This window comes from Choloepus didactylus, chromosome 8 (assembly GCF_015220235.1).
Source record: "Choloepus didactylus isolate mChoDid1 chromosome 8, mChoDid1.pri, whole genome shotgun sequence".
Classification (NCBI taxonomy): Eukaryota; Metazoa; Chordata; class Mammalia; order Pilosa; family Megalonychidae; genus Choloepus; species Choloepus didactylus.
In genome coordinates, this window is record NC_051314.1 from 70,134,582 (window position 1) to 70,156,998 (window position 22,417).

Genomic DNA, 22,417 nt, shown 5'->3' on the forward strand with positions numbered 1-22,417 from the left:
CATAATGGCCAGTAGGTGCCGTTATGATTTGACTCACCATGTTCTGTCTGATGGTGGCTCCTTCTGCTCTCCTCTTCTCCTATACATCCAACCACACCAGCCTCTTTGAACACACCAGCACGCCTGCCTCGTGTCCTTTGCACTGGTTCTTGTGGTCTTTCTGCTGGCTTTTCCAGAGGTAATTTTCCCTCCCAAATATCCACATGGCTACTGCCCCCTTTTCTTTAATTCCACATTGTGCCAGTTTGAATGTATTATGTCCCCCAAATGCCGTTATCTTTGATGTAATCTTGTGTGGGCAGATGTTATCAGTGTTGATTAGATTGTAATTCTTTGAGAGTTTCCGTGGAGATGCGCCCCACCCAACTGTGGTTGATGACTCTGATTGGATAATTTCCATGGAGGTGTGGACCCACCCATTTGGGATGGGTCTAAGTTGAGTCACTGGAACCATATAAATGAGCTGACAAACAGAGCGAACTCAGGGCAGCTGAGAGTGACATTTTGAAGAGGAGCTACAGCCAAGAGGGATACTTTGAAGAACACACTGGAACTGAGAGAGGCGCTTCAGCTTACAGAGACATTTTGGAGATGGTCTTTGAAAGCAGACTTTTGCTCTGGAGAAAGCTAAAAGAGGACAAATGCCCCAAGAGCAACTGAGAGTGACATTTGGAAGAGAAGCTGAAGCCTAGAGAGGGATGTCCTGGGAGAAAGCCATTTTGAAACCAGAACTCTGGAGCAGACGCCAGCCACGTGCCTTCCCAGCTCACAGAGGTTTTCTGGACACCATTGACCATCCTCTAGTGAAGGTACCCGATTGTTGATGCCTTACCTTGGGCACTTTATGGCCTTAAGACTGTAACTGTGTAACCAAATAAACCCCCTTTTATAAAAGCCAATCCATTTCTGGTGTTTTGCATTCCGGCAGCATTAGCAAACTAGAACACACGTCTTCTCAGTGAGGGCTTCTCTGGCAATTTTATACTTTTCCTTTTTCTTTTTTTCCATACATCTTAACATCACCATCTAATATTCTATATGGTTTACTTATTTGTTATGTTCTGCCGTTAATTGAAGGAATGAATATTCTTTCACTCCCTTGTTTGTCTAAATTAGTACTGATTGTCACACTACTTCTATTATATATTGAATTGGCAACATAGATATTTTAATTTCAGTGCTTGGTAATTCTTTAAATACTTCAAAAAGTGCTGAAGTAATAGTCACTTTATTTTAAAATTTTGCATATAATAGCTGCATATTGATAAGGGACTAATGAAACTGAACAAGCTTAGCTTGAGTCAACACCAACAAAGTGAAGTGGAAAATTGAGGATATTATGCTGATAAGCTAGACCAAAAATGCATTTGCCTAAATAATGTAATTGAAACAGACTTTACTGTTTGGGGTTGGATGATTTGCTATTATTATCTGTTGCCCCATTTCCCTCTTCCTACTCTTAGTACAGATTTAGTCTCAATGATCAAATAAGATAAATGAAGAAATTGAGCATTATACAATTAAATTTAGCAAATAATATACAATGATCAGGAAGTTGTATTGGAGAAGTGGTGGTTGATTTAGGTGATACACAGATGGAAAATCTTTAGCTAGGCAGAAAGGCAGTTGTTGGAAGGACTTTCTAGGCAAGAAAAGCAACATGCCAGAGGACTTGACCTAGAAAAATGGCAGTAAGAGTTCAGAGGGTGGTAGTTGGGGGGAAGGAAGGTTGGAAGAGGGAAGCATTGGATATGAAAGATTAAATTAACACATCTGGCTGGTAGACATCTCTATGCCTTCTGTCCAATCATATCTTCTGGATTTCAAATAGAACATCAGAAATAGGGAAACCAAGAAGGGAGCCTCATCTTAATATGTGATTCATTGTTTGGGAGAAAGTTGGAATCCATATATTGTAATAATGAAAAATAAAAATAGTTGCTATAAATTATATAATGACTAAAGTGGGCCACAGACTCTACTGTATGCTTTATACACGTTTTTATTTAATTCGTGTGACAACCTTTGAATCATCTCCATATTACTAAAGAGGAAACATGGCCAGTACCAGCAAAACCAAGATATTAATTCAGTCTGTCTGACTCCAGAGCTCTTAACCATGGCACCAATATTTCTCCAAGTGCTTAAAAAGTATCTGTTGCCCTTGTCACAAATGCAGACTCCTGAGCCCCACAAGGATCTGGATTAGAGACACTGAATTAGGATCTCCAAGGATGGAGTCCAATACCCTGCATTTTAAACAAGCATGATTCTCATGCCCAATATAATTTGAGAAACCCTGGACTGCCCAATATTGCACATATTCATATGATTCATAAGGATAATGAAAAAAGTCTCATTCTTTATTTGCAGAACTTAGTTACTGATTCTCTTTCATGGGAGTAGGCTCTGCCTGACTGTTGGCCAGGGCACTTCTCTTTTCATAGTGTTGTTTCTTAGGCCTTAGGATCCATGCCTGATGTAGGAGTTGTATAACTTCAATTGACCTGTTCCTGAGCAACAGATAAATGTTCTCATCCTATCTTTCTCTGATACCCAGTAGGGCTTGTTCCCCAGTAAGAATAAGTGGCCTAACCTGCTTTATAGGGCAACGGGGAAAAATGCATTGTACCCAAATAACCTAGCACCTTCTTTCACTTGATCTCTCACTGCTGAGATTCCTGATAGTTGCTCTGGAGAGCACAGGTCAGGTCCTCTTATTCAATGAAATAAAAGGAAGAAATTTCTAATCCAAAGAGATTTTAATCAATTGGAATATGGGTTTCCTTGTAAGGTAGTAAGCCCCTTGTCAGTAGATGTAATCAAGTAGAGCCTGGATGCCTAACTGTCAGGGATAATATCCGAGGAACTGGATTTAATTCTGATCTCATTATTCAAGAAGAATAAATGCTTAATTTCTGACAAGTGAAAGTGATAAAAAATAATATTGTGCATTTCTTTCAAAATGCTGTCTAGACTTGGATTCATAAAGGTAGTTTTATGCTTTTTCTTACTATTTTATTATTTCTTAAATATTTTTCCTTTTCAAAAGAAAACTTCCCTGTCCAAGGACTTCAGATCTCTGCTGTTAAGGCAGTCCTACCAGGTTCTCTTGACAGTTACCCTCTTGATCTTGAACACTCATTTTCATTTCCCTCTTCTGTCTCTGTATTTGAATGGCAGGACTGGGGGCTGGGAGATCCACATGACTCACTTTCCTTGCCTTGTGCAAGTTCTTACTATTCCCAATTGGGCATTTAGGTTAATTAGATATGAATGACAATGATGTGAGTGAACTTATCATAGTTAATGTAGCTATTAAGAATACATTTCCATGCAACATCTGTGCATAATTTCGATAAGGAAGCATAAAACCTGAAATATATCCTTCCTTAATTATTTTTTAAGCATAAATGGAGAACATCTTAGATTACTTTGGAATTTTCACTGCTATTCTGTTGGTGGGGAGTAAGGGGTTTATCTTGAATCCACACTCCAGATTTACTGTGATACATGGCTCAGGTGGCCCCACTGAGAAATCTTTTATTAATAAAAGTAAGATGAATGGTAAGTGAGTTACCAAGCCAAGGATTCAGAGAAATAAAACAGCAAAAGCACAGAACTGCAACCAAAAGGTAAAAAATGGAAACAGTCAACAGAGAATCTTGAAGTAAACTTTAAACACCTTCAAAGATGATTTAATAGTGAAGCTTTACTCTGACCTAATCAGATTACAGCTGGAGAATAAAAGCAGTAACAACAATATAACAATAACCATTTATTGAATGCTTACTATGTACTATATATTATACTAAGTATTATCCATACCCTATCACATTTAATCCTCACAACTGATCTTTGAAGAATGGAATGAAATATCAAGATTCCTATTTTATGGATGTTTGGATGAGGAAATGTAGAGTCAGGTTAATTAACTTGCTGAAGGTCAAAGGGTTGGTGGTTTTAGAACTGAGATTCTAATACAGATCTATGAGAACATAAGGCCTATTTTTAAACTATTATAATATCTATTCTCCTTCTATTACGTTCAGTTCTGGATCTCATATATCAAAGGGGCATGGACAAAGTGACTTCAGTGACAAAGGGTTTAATGCCATTTCATATGAGGAGTTGCTGAAGGCCCTGGCTGGGCATGGCTTACATTAGTCAGGGAGAAGGTGAGAGCTGCCCTCTAGGATTTGAAAATATCTGTGTGGTAGAGATGGGGAATTTGACTCAATCTGCACATCTTGGAAACAAGATCTAATAGGAAAATGAGTTTGTTCCAATAGATGAAGAGTTTCTAACAGAGCTGCTCTTGGATGGGATGAGTTACTCTTCATTGGATGATTTCCAGAATATGAAGGCAGCTACTTGGTGGGGATCTTATAGAGAAGATTGGATGGATACTTGGTGTATACGATGTTTATGATCTCTTCCAAAACTAAACTATATTGATCTAGCAAATAAAAATGTAGAGAAATCAAGTCTTGTCTATCTAATTGTTTTCCAACTCTAAATCCCCAGCCTGGCACACAATATGCACTCGGATTAAATGCTTATTGAATGAATGGATGAATCAATGAATGAGTAATACATGATAGTTTTAGAGTGAAGTTTTGAAGATGTAATGGCAGGCCTACAATCTAGCAATGAAAATATTTTTTTGGAAATCTCTTTTGAAAAAAAATCTCTTGTGTCTCATGATTTCTGTTAGGTAGATTTTGCTTACTGATAAATGAAAGTTTTCAACTGGAATAGCATTAATAGTTTTCATGGGGTTTAGAGTGATCTGTAATTTCAAATAACTAGGCTTTCCAAATAGTACATTTCCAACCTCACAAAACTCAAGGCCATTGCCCAAACTCCCACACTTTTGGACTTCTGACCAAGTCATAGGGCCATATAGTGAATGTGTTACCCATATTGTATGTTTGTCGTACTTCTGATGTGAGGCTGCCTAGCTTCAGGACCTTAATAGAAATTCATTATTAGATTCTGAACCAGGGTTAGCCCATGGCAAAATTATGATGTAAGTGAACTTCATAGTAAGTATGAAATATGACATAAACTGAGCTTTTAAAACCTTTCTCTTCTTATGCTGCCTGCTTTCCTACCTGTAGATATTCATCCTTAAGATTAAGACATTGGTGATAATTGTGGGAAGAGAATAGTGATTAGGGTGGATTTCCTAGTGTCCCCAAATCTCATCCCTCTCTTTGCCCACAGTAAAGACTGGTCTAGTTCTTACGTGGCATTATTATAATCACTTAGGATAGATATAGGGAAAAATCTCTGCGTCACAGAATCCTAGAATATTAGATCAGTAAGGAATTGAGTGACCACCCACTGTAACTCTAGCAAGGTTCAGAGTTCTGCCTCAGGTCATTCTGGGTGGTGTCAAATTGAGTCTTCCTCTCTCAGTTGTGTGTTTTTGTTACTCTACCACACAGCCACTTCCAAAGACACATTTAAATACTTGTTTCTTCTGTTACCTTTATTTTGGAAAAGGTGAAATCAAAGCCCTCAGGACTCAGATGTTGGCATCTGTTAAGGGTTGTGAAGGGCATCTGACTATCCTGAAGTCTTCTTTCCAGCTGGCAAAGCTACCCCAGAGGCATATATGTTCTCTGATCAGATTGTGGCTTTCTTGCCTAAAGGGCATTTGTTCCTGTTATTGGAGCCCATTCATTTTCTTAGGAATTAAACTACCAAGAGAGCAAAGTTGCACAACAAATGTTAGTAAGGATTGTTACGGTTACGTAGAAGTCAGATCCCTATCCACTAGCTTCCCATGACTCACACCCTCCTGGCTTCTGTCCTGTAAAACAGGTAGGCATGTGGCCCCATAGACTGCGACCAGAATCAGAACCAGGATCTCAAAGTATTATCTTAAATAATGTGAACTTGAGTAAATTCCTTCTCTAATAGCCATCCCAGTTTTCTTCATTAATAAAATCCTTTGAGTTAGAGTTATCGCCAGGGATTATTATGTATAATCAAAAAATATCCATAAAGTATTTTGACAAATATCAGGTGCTTTATATTATTAATGTCAAATGGTGATGTAGTCCTATAGGGATGGATTCTGTAGGGATGGGTACAGTGTATAGAAGTCAGGGCCATTTTAAGTGCAGTTTCCTTTCTGAACACTTTCTTTGCCCACTTGTTATCTTCCCCAGTTCTTCCTTTCTTAACTTGGTTTTCATTTCAGTGTATTAAATGAAACTGGGAAAGAAGATTGTTTTTGTTTACTCCTTAGCAATTATTATAGAATGTTTTAAAATTTTTTGAATTGCCTTTTGACAGACAGACATCACCTATTTACCACAGTCACCACCATCCCCTATTGTCCTACACCAGGCCTTCATCTCTCATTTCTATAACCACCGTGGATTCTATAAGCTTTTAAGTCTATGCCCCTTGGTCTAGAGGGCTGCTTCCTTTCTGAGCTAGGATGGGGCTTGCAAGCTTTTATGCAAGTTAATTCAGGTCAGAGTTGAACCTTTGAGTTGTAATCTGGTCTATTTTATTAATGTTCCTTAAATTTTCTTGATTTACTTTTGTTTTGTCAAGGTAGCTCAAAAAGTCTTTCTGGAAGAGGCAAAATTTCTTAGCCATACTAAAGGGAAGTAAAACAGGAGTTTGTTTTTACACACTTGGTTGCCAGCATGATGGTGGAAGCAGTAGAGTGATTCCAGTGAGGAAAGTGAAAGAGGGAGCTAAGCTAGGGCCATTTGGCTGGCTTTTTTCTCCTCTCAATATTGTTTTACTGTGGTAAAACTTTGGAAGTTCTCTGTTTTGTTTTTAAAACGACTTGTGAAAGACTGAACTCACATTGTAGAACAGTGCTGATCAGTAGAAAGATGTGAGCCAAACACATATATTTAAATTTTCTTTTAGCCACATTAAAAAAGTAAAAGGAAATAGGTGAAATTAATTTTCACAACGTATTTTATTTAATCCAATATATCCAAGATACTGTCATTTTTACATGTGGCATTAGCCACAATTCAAACGTTCAGTGGCCACATGTGGCTAGTGGCTGCCATATTGGACAGCACAGTTCTAGAATGAGAACTACATGCATAAACTTCAGCATAAATGGCATGTTATAGGGGAATGAGTACTTTGCATCTCAGCTCCGGCTCTTACTAGCTGGGTGACCTTAAGGAAGGTACTTAACCATTCTGAGCCTTGGATTTCTTAATGTTTGAAACAGGGAATTTACAAATATCCCAGAGAGTTGTTTTGAGGTTCAACAAGTACTTGATAAATTGTCACTATCAGTATCATTAATTTATGCAAACGAATTTGGATAAAATTTTTTAAGTTCCTCCTCAATAAGGGCTGGATGAAAACTGAAAGATGAGGCATCAGCTTCTATTTAGCTTTGGTCTGGTCTCTTCTTTGAGTTTCTGTATCCCCTTATCTGTGTCCTTGGCTGTTTATTTTAATTTCTCACTTCTGCCCTCTGATCCTTGCTTCATTTCCTGGCTGTTACTTGATGTTTCACCTTCTCAAGTTCTTAGCATCTCTCATTCAGACTCCCTATAATCAATCCTAGTTTTATCCCCAATTCTATTCATGACTCTAAGTCTAGACGTCATGTTTGTTTTCAGCTTCTCTGCTATCAACCCTGGTTTTATTTTTGCTTTGCCCCAGACCACAAGCTAGGACAGATAACCCTGCTCATTTAATGCATGAGAAGTGTGGACTTTCTAAAGATTTGGGATGAACTTCAGCACCTATACCTAAGCCTAACAATGAATTCCAAAAGGTATTTAGGTTAGTAGCCAAGGCAGAATGAATTTAAAGAACTGTGTGAGAAGACAATGTTGTCATGACTTAACCCAGGAATGCAAAGAGTTAAAGATAAGTTAGCTCGGTGGTACATGGAACTTGCTTGAGTAGGAACTAATGAGTATAAGAAAAATGGTAGGGTTGTTGATTATTTAGAGTTTTGAGAGGATTAGGCCAAAGACATTTGTCGTTTCTTGAAATGTTGCCCAGAGTTTAAAACTAGGTGGGCAAAGTTGGGAGTACAGAGTAAAGAACTGGGGAAGGGAACTTCATGCTGCTGAATAATTATGAGTACTAATTATGGTAAATGATTATTATTATTTTTTGGTAAAGTGCAAAATCAAAACCCAAAGAAGCTTTCCAATTCGATCTTAATGAATGGCCCAGAAAAGTATAAGGTAAAGTAAACATGGCTATTTTATTCTGAAAATTGTGAGGACAAAATACCAGTAAATACAACCTTTGCGAACATCTGGACATGATGTAACTCCTCAGCCATGCAGGAAACAAGTAGGCAAATTAGCTGTCTTATTTTTGTAAATTCTAAAGACAAAGAAACAGTCAAACATCTGATATTTGAAACAAAATGCTTCCTAAAATAGAATCGCCAAAATCATTGGCAGTGTTCGGTTTGATATTTACCCGCTTTGAAGAAACACAGATGGTTCAGAGCTGCTCAGGGTGAGTTTTTCAGCAGTACTGGCAAAGGGGATGCTAATAACTGTAGGACTGGCAGGCTTTGCTCTGCTGCCTGGGGTCTCAAACTTTACCTAGTTTCAAGACCCAGCACAATTTCTGCCTCTTTCACAGTTTTTTCCCTTAAGTGTATTCTTCCTTCTTGCAGTAAATTTCAGTTTACAGATTTATGCCTTAAGCATTTCAGACTGATGTATAACCTTTGGCTAGCTACTTTCTAGCTATCTTGACCAGTCCACAAAATATTATTATTTAATATTTTTGCATTATGTTTAATTTTCCAATTAACCTTGGGCCCTCAAACACAGGAGCTATGGTTTACACCAATTTAACCACCAGCCTTGCCCAGCAGAGTCAAACTATGGGAAGAATGTTGTCCACTGAATTGAGGGACTGGCAGAGGGTTGCAGCTTTTCACTCACCCCAGAATCTTCAGTTTTGGCTGTGCGCAGCTAAATATACTTTATGGAAGTCAGGAGGGAGTGACCTTTTCCAGTATTCCTCTTGTAGATCATATTACATGTGTTACTAATACCCAAATTGTAATATTAATGAACAAAATAGGAGAACACCTCTTTGGATTGTACCCCTGAATTCTATGAGTCATACCTTGTGTGCTGAGAGACTGAAAGGAAGGATTTGAATGGGTCATGAATGGATCAGCATAACACCCACACACACACACACATATACACTCATCCCTGCCCATCCCCCAACACACACACACACACACACACACACACACACACACTCATAAGAACCTTCAGGACTCTCCTTTGGGGCCTGTTCTGGTTTGCTGATGCTGCTGTTATGCAAAACACCAGAAATGGATTGGCTTTTATAAAAGGGGTTTATTTGGTTAACAGATTTACAGTCTGAAGGCCACAAAAATGTCCAGATTAAGGCATCAACAAGAGTATACCTTCACTGAAAAACAGTTGATGGTGTCCAGAAAACCTCTGTTAACTGGGGAGGCATGTGGCTGGCAGCTGCTGATTCTTTGATCTGGGGTTCTGGTTTCAAGATGGCTTTCTCCAAAATGTCTCTACACTTGTCTTTCTGCTTCTCCAGAGCAAACTCTGGCCTAGCATCTTTTAGCTAAGCATCTCCAAATGTCCTGTCCGCATCTCCAAGCATCTCTAAGCATCAGCATCAGCAAGCATCTGGGCCAGTATCACTCTTTTTAAAGGACTCCAGTAAGCTAATGAAGACCCACCTAGAATGGGTGGGGCCATACCTCCATGGAAGTAATTGGATCAGAGTTATCACCCAGTTGATTGAGTCACATCTCCATGGAAATGCTCAATCAAAAGTTCCAACTTAATCAAGACTAATATGTTGGCCCCCACAAGATTGCATTAAAGAATATAGCTTTTTGGGGGGACATAATATATCCATGCTGGCACAGGGCCTTATTTTGCATTGTATTGCAAGTCATTTACACAGTTGAATTGTTGAGGCCGGGGATTTGTCTTATGCCTATTTATCCTTTCACCTAATCTGCTTCAATAGTTATTTGTTGGAAACAATGCACCATCTTTATACATTTAAAAGGTGGCATATTATTTGTCCCTTTAGAAGCCTGGAAAATGTTTCCTTAATCAGATTTCTCTCAGTGAGTATTCAAGCTTTCACCACTCTCTTCATAACCCTACTCTAACTTTCTACTTTTATTTTCCTCAGTCTACCATGCCTCTTAATTTATGGAAAACTAAAAGCTTTTAGATGTGATCACTCTCAACTTCTTGTGCTCCCCCAACCCCCATTCTATAGACATTTAGTGAATAGTTTTCAATCCCTTCATTATTCTTTGCTGCGACTGCTACCGCTAGTTAATCCCTTCCTACGTGACTCTATCCTCCATTAGCTGCCAACCCTTGCACCCTCCTGTCTCTTCTCATGCCTTCATCTCTTTAGTAGATGTCTTGTCCTTGCTTCTCCTTAAATATTGGTATTTGTCTATGGATTTATCCTTCCCTACTACTCTGTTAACACCAACTCTTTCCTGGCTGACAGGAAAGTCTTAACTTGCTCCCATATGCTGATGACTCCCAGCTGCAAGTTTCCTAACCAAGACTTCTTCCCCAAGATTTAGGATCTTATATAAAACCTCCTGCTGGTCATCTTCACCTGTGAGTAGCATCTGTGCCTTGCTTATTCTTGTATCTGCAGCACTATTAGGTTGCTCTGACATTGGATGGCTTTCTTCATACTTTGGTAATTCACCTCCGTTTTTACAAATAAGAAAATAGAAGCTTGAAAATGTGACTCCGAGGTCAAAATGGTTGTTATAGTTTATGAATTTGTGACTGAGTACTCATCCTGTGCAGGGCCCTGGATGCCTTTCTCTCAAGATTTCCTGATATGTGAGCATTCTTCATTGTGTCCATGGGATTACAAACTGTCATCTCTTGTAACTCTCTGACAGTGAGATGCAGGCTCCTTCATGCAAAACTTGCTTCCTGAAATTGCACAATTGGATCGTTCTAGGATTAAAAATTACACTTCAGACCAGAGAATAAACTGACTTTGGGGGAAAAGTTAACATAAGTTTGGTTTAGGTTTGCTAAGAACATAGCATTCTGATCAGAGTGGTGAAATATGGGCATGGAAAAGATCTTGTGAAATTATCTAGTTCATTTCCTACACTCTCAGATATAGGTAATACTAAGTCTATGTTGCTCCATAAAGAGAGGTTTGCTTAAATTGAGACTGAATAAGTTCATCTTCTTCAATGCTATTATGTTCAGTAGATCATAATTGGAGTCATGTGTTGGGTGTTTGGGCCTATGGTTCTTGGTGAACAAACCCACATATCCCTGGGTTTGCTACCTTCTAGATCCACATCCCTTGAGCTTTCCTGGAGCCCACATGCTTGTAATAGGATATATGATCATCCTCATAACCTGCCAAGGGTGGCAGGCTGTGATGTGGTGAAACATAGGTGACTCTTTTATATTTGCAAATTAAGATGGGTATTTTGACTAGTTACACTTTTTCTTGACAATCCATCAAGGACCAATTTCACATCTCTCCAGGTTTTGTTGGGTTACTCTGAATTAGGTAGTATATTCTCTTTGTTAAAAACAAGATTACAAGTAGTAAATATGTATGCTACTAACATGATTATTGACCTTCATCTTTTTCCATGTATACTTAAATGGACTAACAAATCATGGAAAAGACAGAGCTTTGGGGCCTCTGTGTGTGCCTGTGTGCCTGGTGGCAATAGATAGATGTCAAAAGCATTTTGTTCAGGGACTTAATAAAATGAGTATTTGCTTTTTGGTAATGTTTAAAAAGCTGTTATCCCCTGTGTATAAGAAAGAAATTCTGCATTATGCTTTCCTTTCATAATGAGAAGATTAAGAAGCTTTTTCTAATTAAAATCTCATCTTATACTAAACTGATAATGAGGACACTTTTCGTGGAGACCCCCGCAGTCTTTAATATATATAACAATAATCTGTCTGGTGATACTGAGCCTATTTGGTGATACTAATTCCTTCCATTTATATAGCACTTTGCAATTTACCTGGTAATTTATCCACACTATCAAACTTGATCCTTCATGTTAATGAAATAATATTAAAAGTCTATTTTTGAGAGGTTAAGCTAATGATTTATTTTCTTTAATTTGGATAGTCATTAATATAGCTGTCTATAACTTTCTAAATTAGATCTTTAAGTTAAGGTACTAGTAATGTTGGGTTATTGAACTATAGATTCAAAAGTACTGACAATTTATTGCTTTTTCATTTATGGTGCTTCTCATGTCACTTCAAGTAATTAGCATACTTATTAGAGGGCCTGGTAAAGGTATAGGCTGCTGAACAGTAATATAATATTTTCCTCTATGAGAAGATGAGAGACTACCTTTTTAAGATAGTCATAAAATAGTTCTATTACACTGTAGGAGGCGCATGTGCTACCGAATTATGTACAATAATTCTCAGTGAAACAGAATAATACTAGTTGGCTACATTCCTAGACTTTACCCTATTAATTGTTATGAAATGGAGAACCAGAAAATTTAAAGAAAATTTTTGAATCTCCGATGGGTTCTGAACATGTACGTTCCTCTGACTGATTTTTAGCATCTAATCTTTAATGGCAGCCTGCCGAAGTTATTACATTTAAAAAAACTGATATGGTAAATAAAATCAACAAGGTATATTTTTGTGCCTTTTCTTTGAATGAAAGTACTGAGATCAATGAAACATTTATTAAATAAACCTTAAAGCAGACTGAAATTTTCAAGTTACAAATGTTTTAAAAATTACAAAATTATTTTAGTACCATTCAGTTAGTTAATGTCCAGTCCAATGGCAGTGTGATTCTTGCCAATGGAATTGAGTAAGTCTAAATTTTTGTTTGAGATATAGACATTGAGTCACTAAGAGGAATAACATAGCCCATGGGTTAATGTAACCTGGTATGAAAATTATATAAAGTAATTTATTGAGTGTTTTCTATTATACTAAACGTATTACCTACTTTGTTTTGGTTGATCATCAGTGTGGTTGCTATTATTCCCATTTTGTAAAAGAGAAAATTAAAGCTCTAAACTACCTGAAATCAAGGACCAAATCTTATTTTATTTTATAACCCTAAACAGCTAGTACAGCATCTGGCAGAGTAAGTGCTCAGTGAATAGCTGCTGAAGGAAAGATAGATAATATGCTCAAGTAAAACTAGTAAATGGCAGAGCCAAATTTTGAACTTATATCTAAAATCTCTCCAAGCTTTGCTCTCTTCTTTTCTGTCTCTTAAATACCTGAGCTTTTGGGAAATATGTTCTTTAAGAACAAACCTGTAGTATTTTTTTTATCGCAGGAATGCGTCTATTTCAATATCCAAACTTTCATGTTGGTATGGTGTCTGCAAAGCTAGGGGGCTCTTTGTGTGTTTCATGTTTAGAACACCAAATTTAACTGCCAGAGTGTATTGATGCTTGTGGTAGGTTTACGGTGTCCTCTCAAAAGATATATTCAAGTCCTAATTCTTAGTGCCTGTGGATGTGACCTTATTGGATACGCTGTGTTTGCAGATGTAATCAAGTTGAAATGACATCGTAGCGGATTAGGGTGGGCTCCGATCCAGTGATTGCTGGGAAATTTGGACACACAGACTTTCAGACACTACAGGTGTAGGATGGCATGAGGCACACAAGTGACAATGAAGGCAGAGATTGTAGGGATGTGTCCACAAGTCAAACAACATGAAGGATTAGCAATAACCACCAGAAGGTAGGAAATGGCAAGGTTCCCTGAACCTTCAGAAGGAACATGGCCCTGCTGATATCTTGATTTTGGACTTCTAGCCTTCAAAACTGTGAGAAAATAGTGTTCTGTTGTTGTAAGCTACCCAGTTTGTGTTAATTTGCTAACAGCACTCTTAGGAAACTAAGGCTCTGATCAAATTTATATTTTATCTTCCCTGAATTACTAATATAGTTGATAAGGAAGGATGCTTTGAGGTTTCTACCTCCAATGTCTATGATGTATTTTTAGTGTCCCCAAAGTATGGCTTTGAAGATACAGAAGTCTTTAGTATTTCTGATGATGGATGTCGAAAAGAATAGCAAGACTTAGCTGCAGACAGGAATTTTTCTCAAATCATTTAGACTATTATTATTCCATTGTCTGAAAAGGCAGATAATTTAATGGGTGTAAATTACTATCGGCTTTGTAGAGAAGAGCTTCGGCTCTTGGAATTCATTAGAAGTGAAAATAAAAGTGAACTTTTTGACTTTGCAAGTACAATTGCATTTTTGACTTACAGAAATAGCTGACATACAGAGAAACTGTAGAGATTTTAAATTACTATTTCTTCAAATTAGAGATTTTGTGAGGGGTTGTTGAGTATCAGGAAGAAGGGTTTTTTATTCATTTATTTCTTTAATAAACATTATTGATGCTTACCATGAGCCAGGTACTGTTAAAGCCCCAGTGCCTGGGAAGACGGTGGTGAACAAGACAAAAAAGGTCCTTGCATGGAACATAGATTCCAGTGATGGAAGTCAGAAAATAAAAAGCATATAAACAACTTATTATTGATTAGGATGTTAGCTGTAGAAAAAACTGAGTGTTAAATTGTATATGCTGGTCAGGAGGGCCTCTCTGAAGAGACTGAATTTTGCCGAGACCTGAAAAATGAGTGGGATTTCCAGACAGAGGAACTAGTCAGTATAAAGGACTTGAGGACTTGAGTTTGGCCTTTTTAGAAGGGAGGTGAAGGATAGGTGATCCACTAACCTACTAGACCATGGTAAGGAGTTGAGATGTTATTCTAAGTACTGTGGTAGTGTATTGAAAATTTTTAAGGCACTGGTAAGGTTTGCATTTTAAAAAGAAAGATGACCCTGTGTGTTGTTAGGAGAAATGTGTGGAAGGAAGATCTGTTAGGCCAGTATAAAAATGAAGGCCAGGTGATGTGGAAAGAAGTGGGTGCATTTAATGAGTATTCAAGATCCTGAGCATAGGATTTGCTGAGATGAGAATGAGTTCTTGATTTTTGGCTTGGCCAAATGGTAATGCCATGAGGAAGAAAATGGGAGAAGAATACTGTATAGAATGGTAATCCATAATTCTACTTCAGACATACAGAGTTTGAGATGTCTATTAGCCATGTAATAGGAGTTGCTAAATGCTCAGTTGCATATGTAAGTCTGGCTCAGGTAAGATGCCGTAGTTGGAGAAAATTTTTGTGAATGAAAAATGAAGAGATTATATTAAAGCCATGGACTGGATGAGATCATCTGGGAGATTATAGGTGAAGAAGAAGGCTCTAAAATAGTCTAGAGGCACTTGCAATAACCATTCAGAATTCAGAACAGCAAGAGCAAGTACTAGCAAAGCATCTGAAGAATGAGAGGCCAGTAAATAGTAGGAGAAACAAGAATGAGGATTTCCAGTTCCTCATTTCCAGAAGAGAGGAAAGTATTTCAAAATGAAGGTTGTGCTCAGCTGTGTTGACGCTGCTGAGAGACAGAGAAGATGAGGACAGGGAAGTTAACTCTAGCACAAGAAGCTGCGTCTGTGCTATTTTTAATTTGAAGCTTTGCATGGAAGTATAGACGGTCACATTATTGACATCTTCTTTTATAGGTAGTGACAACTGGTAATCTTTTAAACTTTAAGCTATTGCTGAGATAATATTTATTTCCCCGGTTGCATAGTTCAACTAAAATTCTTAGATTGAACCGTTTTTTTGGACAATATAGATTTTATACATTATCAAGAGCCTGGATTTCTATAGTACCACACCACAAAAGAACAGGTTCTTTAATGTAAATGTCTCTATGGCTAAATCAATGGGTTACAATGAAAGAGTCTGGCAGAGGTACCGAGCTGGAAGCCCTATCCACAGCCAGAGTCAGGTTACATAGAAGTCATAAACTGAGACAAGTTGTGTTGCTATCCTGGTCATGTGCAGTGAACAAGTAAAATTTGATCCTTATGTATGAAAATATTCAAGGGCACAGTTCCCATTCTCAGAAAAAATATCATGGCAGATCTGTGGTGGAATATATAGCTATATCATCATTAACTGACATGGTATAACAATATAAAATTGTCTCCTCAATGCTGTATGAGAGATAATTAATGTAACAAAGATGTGAGGATTTAAAATATTTAATCAGTAGGGTATTTTCAATTCAACTTCTAATCCTATTACATATATATATTTATATTATTTGAAAAAATAATTAATTTTATAGGCCAAGTACTTGTGCTTTCTTCAGATGGCTTCTTGAGAAAAGCAAGGTATTCTCACTGCAATTACATAGTTTATAGGTCTTTTTCTGTCATAAGAGTACCAGATATTTGTTTTGTTGCAGTTAGCAAATGATAAAATTTAGAGAATGTTTTTCAACTACAAAGGCAGAATAGAATTAAATATTTTAAAAACTGAAATGAGAGTTAAAAGTTGCAAAACATATCAAGGTTGGCAACATTAGAATAATTTTACTTGGAAAGTATACAAAAACTGTTGGGAAAGATTATTAGACAGTTAAGAAATATGTGGAAATGTATTTTGTAGAATTGTGAAAAGGTGGTCAGCAGCTCCCTGAAAGAAAGCCTAACATCATTTAAAAATAGACTGGAAAATGGCACTCGCATCTGCAACTCAAAACTGAGTACTGGTTGGCTAATTTAATGAAAAAATTTGATGTGATCTTGGAGCCTTGGTGATGAAAACAAAGGAATGATACTGCTTGCTTGAAAACCCATTAATTGTTAAGAAATTAATTGATATCGATGAAAGTCATGAGGGTAAAAAAACAGAACATCAAATAAAAGGACACTGATCTTCAGTAAAAGTTAGGGTAATTCAAATTAAAAGTAAGTAAAGCATCATTTTATAACCACTAGATTGTCAAAAATATAGAGGCGTTTCTATCAAGTGTTGGCAAGTATGTGGAGTAACAGAAACTCACACACTGCTGACAGGGCTATAAATAAAAATAGCCACTTTGGAAAACAATTTAGTATTATCCTGTGAAATAAAATGTGCATTCTACGTGACCTGAACAGCTCCTTTCTCATGTGTAAATCCTAGAGAAACTCTTAACACTTGTGCAACAGGAAATATGTGTAAGGATATTTCTAGTTATATTGTTCATAACATCCAAACCTGGAAATAACCCAAATAAATGTCCATTGACAAATGTATGAATATATTTTGCTATGTTCACATAGTAGGTTATACAACTGTGAAAATGAATGAACTACAGTTGGATGCAACAACACAAAACACATCTTTGAAACATACTGTTGAGTGAAAAAAGTAGGTTTCCATATGTGCTGGTTTGGATGTATTGTGTTCCCCAGAAAAAGCCATGTTTCTTTGATGTAATCTTGTCGGGGCAGATGTATTTAGTCTTGATTGAGTTGGAACCTTTGGACTGGGTTGTTTCCATGGAGACCCACCCAGCTGTAGGTGATAACTCTGAATAGATTATTTTCATGGAGGTGTGGCCCTGCCCATTCAGCATGGGTCTTGATTAGTTTGCTGGAGCCCTATAAGAGCTGAGAAAGAAGCTCAGTGCTGCAGCTTAGAGAGATGTTTTGGAGACAGCCATTGAAAGCAGACTTTTGCTGATGCTTTGGAGATACTAGCCCAGAGTTTGCCCTGAGAAGCTGACACTGACATTTTGGAGAACGCCATTTTGAAATGCAAACTGGGAGCAAGGAGACACAAGCCACGTGCCTTCTGAGCTAACAGAGGTTTTCCGGACACCAACGGCCTTTCTCCAGTGAAGGTGCACTCATGTTTATGCCTTGGTTTGGACACTTTTGTGGCTGTAGAACTGTAAATTTGTAACCAAATAAACCCCCTTTATAAAAGCTAATCCATTTCTGATATTTTGCATAATGGCAACATTAGCAAACTGGAACACCATAGATTATACACAATATTATACCTTGTTTTTAAAGCTCAGACCAAAAAAATGGAAATAATATATCAATTAAGGATACCTATATATATGCTAAAATTATTTTAAAAAAGCAAAAGTTAGTGGTTACTTTTGAATGAGGAGAAGAAAAGAGGAAGGCTGGGAAGAAGCACAAAATATCTTAATGAGTAGTGGTAATGCTTAAGTTAGTGATGGATTTAGTAGGTGGTGGGTTCATATCTATTTATTTTATTATTATGCTTCTTAGCTTACATGTTACCTATTTTTTTTTTTTTTTTAGATATTTGAAATACAACTTTATTCTGATTCTAAACGAAAAGGAATGGGTATGACAGTAACAAACAAGACTTCACCACTGAATATTGTGATGTGACTGTAGCAGTCTTATATTTGGAACTCAAAAAGGAAACAACTGTGTTCCAAAACAGCTAATATGCAGGTCCAAAAAATGAAGGTTATTTTTTTTTTAACTGCCACATTCACTCCGAAGCCCATTCATCTCCTTCAGGATCCCAAAGATTAAGCACATGTTCTGCTTAGCTATATAATAAAGTGGCAAACACGCTGCACCACTGACATCACAGGACAGTTGCCTATAAAACTAGACTTCTGACGCTGGGCTCCAGCTTCACGTTCTCACAGGTCGTCATCCTCATCCGGCAAAGCGGTCGTCTGAGCAACCTCTAAGTCGTGTTCATACTGTGCCGCCAAAGCCGGGTCCATGACAACCTCTGGGGGGGCGAGAGCAGGCATGGCCACGAACTCCAGGTTAGGGTCTCCAATCAGTTTTCTAGTGAGCCAGAGGAAGGGCTTTTCAAAGTTGTAGTTACTTTTGGCAGAAATGTCATAGTACTGAAGATTCTTCTTTCGGTGGAAGACGATGGATTTTGCCTTAACTTTCCTGTCCTTAATATCCACTTTGTTGCCACACAACATGATGGGGATGTTTTCACACACTCGTACCAGATCTCTATGCCAGTTAGGCACATTCTTGTAAGTAACTCTTGATGTTACATCAAACATTATAATGGCACACTGGGCTTGGATGTAATAGCCATCTCTCAGGCCACCGAATTTCTCCTGACCAGCCGTGTCCCACACGTTGAATTTAATAGGCCCTCTATTGGTATGGAACACAAGGGGATGGACCTCCACGCCCAAGGTGGCTACATACTTCTTCTCAAATTCACCAGTCAAATGACGTTTCACAAATGTCGTTTTTCCAGTACCCCCATCGCCAACCAATACAAGTTTAAACTGAACTTGGGGTTCTCCTTGGGCGGCCATCGCGATGGTTCTTCCAGAAGCGTCTCCGTCCCCCGTCTGACTGAGCGTTACCTATTTTTTAAATGTATCAAATACTTTAGAAAAGTTATGTCACTTGAAATCAGTTTTTGTTGGGATCATAATGACTGATAATATAGAGAAGATGATGCCTAGCTTACCAGGTTCTCAGATAACTCTATATATCTTCCACTTGTTGTTTGTAAACAAATAGCTTGGTGGCACGTAAAAGAAAAGAAACATCACAGATATTACAAACAATTACATCTCTCTTTGGAAACTTACCTTGGGTTCTGCATGAGCTTTTAGAAATCAGAATATATATTTAGCATTTTGGTTGACAATGAAACTTGTTCACTCCTGCTGAGCCCTCTCCCTTTCTTCCTTCATTCAATTTTAGAAGTGTTGGCAAGGTATGAATAAAGAAAATCAAATAAATCATCTGCCAAAAAGCTCACATGTAAGGTATTGGCAAATAGTTCAGGAGTACTGATTAAAACAAGCAGATTGAAACCCGGATAATCTAAACCTCTGTAAGCACAGAGATTGGCAAAGGAAGAGCTTCAAGCATTTGAAGTGGCCCAAATAATATCAGAAACAAGAAAGTGAATATGAATCAAGCACTTGTCAAGTGCTGTGTATTTAACTGAAGAGATAATTGTATTCAAGTCTATGGGTTCCCTGGGCAGATGAAAAATGTAGAGTTTGCTAGATTATTAAATATTTCATAATGGTTTTTTTTTTTTTTTTTTGCATTCATGAAAGTATAATATAATTAGATTTTGGCTTAGTTTGTGCTTTTGAGTGCAATTGTTAATTTTTTTCCTTCCAGAATTTTATTAACTCTCAACCCCAGAGTCATTACTTTCCTTATGCACTGATTCATACATAGTTTTGGCTACGTTTAAGGCTTTAATAGCTTAAAAAGAAAGAAATGAAAGGAAACAAAAGAAATGGCCATTGTCTCATCTACAGCATAGATTTTAGCTATCATCCTCTTGACCCACCATTGATTTGGTAATTGCATTCCTTCCCTCTCCCTCCTTTCTTCCCTTTGCCTCTCTCCCTCCCTATACTTTCCCCCCTTCACTTTTTTCTTCCCTTTCTTTATTTGCTGGATACATTTGCAGTTTTATGAAATCCTTATTTACAAGGCAATTCTTTTATTGGGGAGGGGAAATTCTTATATAGTGCCAAACACTTGAGGAATTTGCATCCTCTATTCTATTATACATTGAGTTACGACACAGATTACTGGGTTGTATTCTACTCTCTCTCCAACTTTCTACTTCTCTGTATTCCTGTTGACTTGGAAACCCTTGAGTAAAACCCAGATATCAGGTCTTAAATCTAGCTACAAGAGCGTGGAGTGTCAGTGGATTAATTTTGAGAGGACTGTTTTACTTTTTGAATATGTGGATGGGTAAGACTGGGGAAGGAAGAATCTGTCCTTTGTGGAGGGTGGAAGGATATAGAAGGACTGGATTCAAAAAAAAAGAAATTGAATCAGAGAAGTTGGAGCTTTGCCATATACAGAAAAATCATATGAAAACACAGTGCTCCTATATGGCCCCATATTATTAACACTTTGCATTTGTGGTACCTTTATTACAATTGATGAAAGAATATTATAATTGTACTATTAACTATACTCCATACTTTACATTTAGGGTGTATTTTTTTTTCCATATGCCACCCTATTATTAACACCTTGCATTATGTGGTACATTTGTTATAATTCATTAAAGAACATTTTTATAATTGTACTGTTAACTATAGTCCATCATTTAAATAGGGTCCACTGTGTTGAATAGTTCTATGCTTTAAATTTTTTTATTCTAGTGACATATATATGACCTAAAACTTTTCCTTTTAGCCACATTCACATATATAATTCTGTGCTGTTAAATACGTTCACAATGTTGTCCTCCCATTACCACCATCCATTTCCAAAACTTTACAATCAGCCTAAATAGAAATTCTTTACAAATTAAGCAATAACCCCCCCATTTCATATCCCCCCAACACACCCCCTGGCAACTTATCTATAGTCTAAATTCTAACTGTATGAGTTTGCTTATTCAAATACTTTCATATCAGTGAGAGGATGTGGAGAAATAGGAACAATTCATTCATTACTGATTGGAATGTAAAATGGTGCAGCCACTGTGAAAGACAGTTTGATAGTTCCTCAGAAAGCTAAGTATAGAATTACCATATGATCTGCATCCCTCTACTAGGTATTTACCCAAAAGAATTGAAACCAGGGACTCAAACAGATATTTGTACACTGATGTTCATAGCAGCATTATTGACAATTGTCAAAAGAGAAAAGCAACTCAAGTGCCCATCAAATGAGGAATGGATAAACAAAATGTGGTATATACATACAATGGAATATTATTCAGCATTAAAAAGAAATGAAGTTCTGGTTCATGCAACAACATGGATGAACCTTGAAGACATTATGTTGAGTGAAATAAACCAGACACAAAAAGACAAATATTGTATTAGCTCACTGATATGATCCCTTTCTCATTTCTCTTTCTGTATATAATTTTAAAAACTTTTTTTTGTGATTAACCTGGGGTTTGATTTAAACAATCTGCATCTATAGCCTACTAATTTGAAAAGATACCAGCTTAGCTTCAATGGCATGCACTTTTCTTTGCTCCCATATCCCTGTTTCCCCTCTTTACTTTGTTTTTGTCCCACATTACCTCCTTATGTTTTTTTTGTCCATTATTGGGAAATAAGCCTTTTTCTTGTTCAATTGTATTCTGACTCTTATAGTAATTAAAGAGTAGAGTTGTGTATTGAGGATACAGTACTGTTGGGTTTTGCATTTACCCTTTTAGTTACCTTTACTGAAGATCTTCATTTCTTCACACTACTCTAAGCCACTCTCCCCTGTCTTTTCCTGTCAATCTTCAGGACTCTTTTTAGAAGTTTTTGAAGGATAGGCCTTTTGTTGATGAACTCTCTGTTTCTGTTTATCTGTGAATATTTGAAACTCACCCTCATTTTTGAAGGACAGTTTTTCTGGATAAAGAATTTTCACTGGCAGTTTTCTTCTTTAGTACCTTAAATATATCAGACCACTGCCTTCTCACTTCCATGGTTTCTGATGAGAGTGAACACTTAATCTTACTGAGGATCTCTTGTATGTGATGAATCACTTTTCTCTTGTGGCTTTCAGAATTCTCTCTT

The 22,417-nt window shown here is 37.3% G+C and overlaps 2 protein-coding genes across 3 annotated transcripts in view; one reads left to right on the forward strand and one right to left on the reverse strand.

Annotated features, from left to right (window-relative positions):
• TAFA2 (TAFA chemokine like family member 2) overlaps nt 1–22,417 on the forward strand; it is a 490,256-nt gene that overhangs the window by 298,670 nt on the left and 169,169 nt on the right. The window lies entirely within an intron of this gene.
• LOC119543019 (GTP-binding nuclear protein Ran-like) lies at nt 18,420–19,210 on the reverse strand. Its single transcript, XM_037847593.1, has one exon. The coding sequence runs from the start codon at nt 19,208–19,210 to the stop codon at nt 18,560–18,562; it is 651 nt and encodes a 216-aa protein (XP_037703521.1). The 3' UTR covers nt 18,420–18,559.

Bases quoted from the DNA above. Each gene is read 5' to 3' on its own strand.
- LOC119543019 (XM_037847593.1), bottom strand. From the start codon at position 19,210: ATGGCCGCCCAAGGAGAACCCCAAGTTCAGTTTAAACTTGTATTGGTT.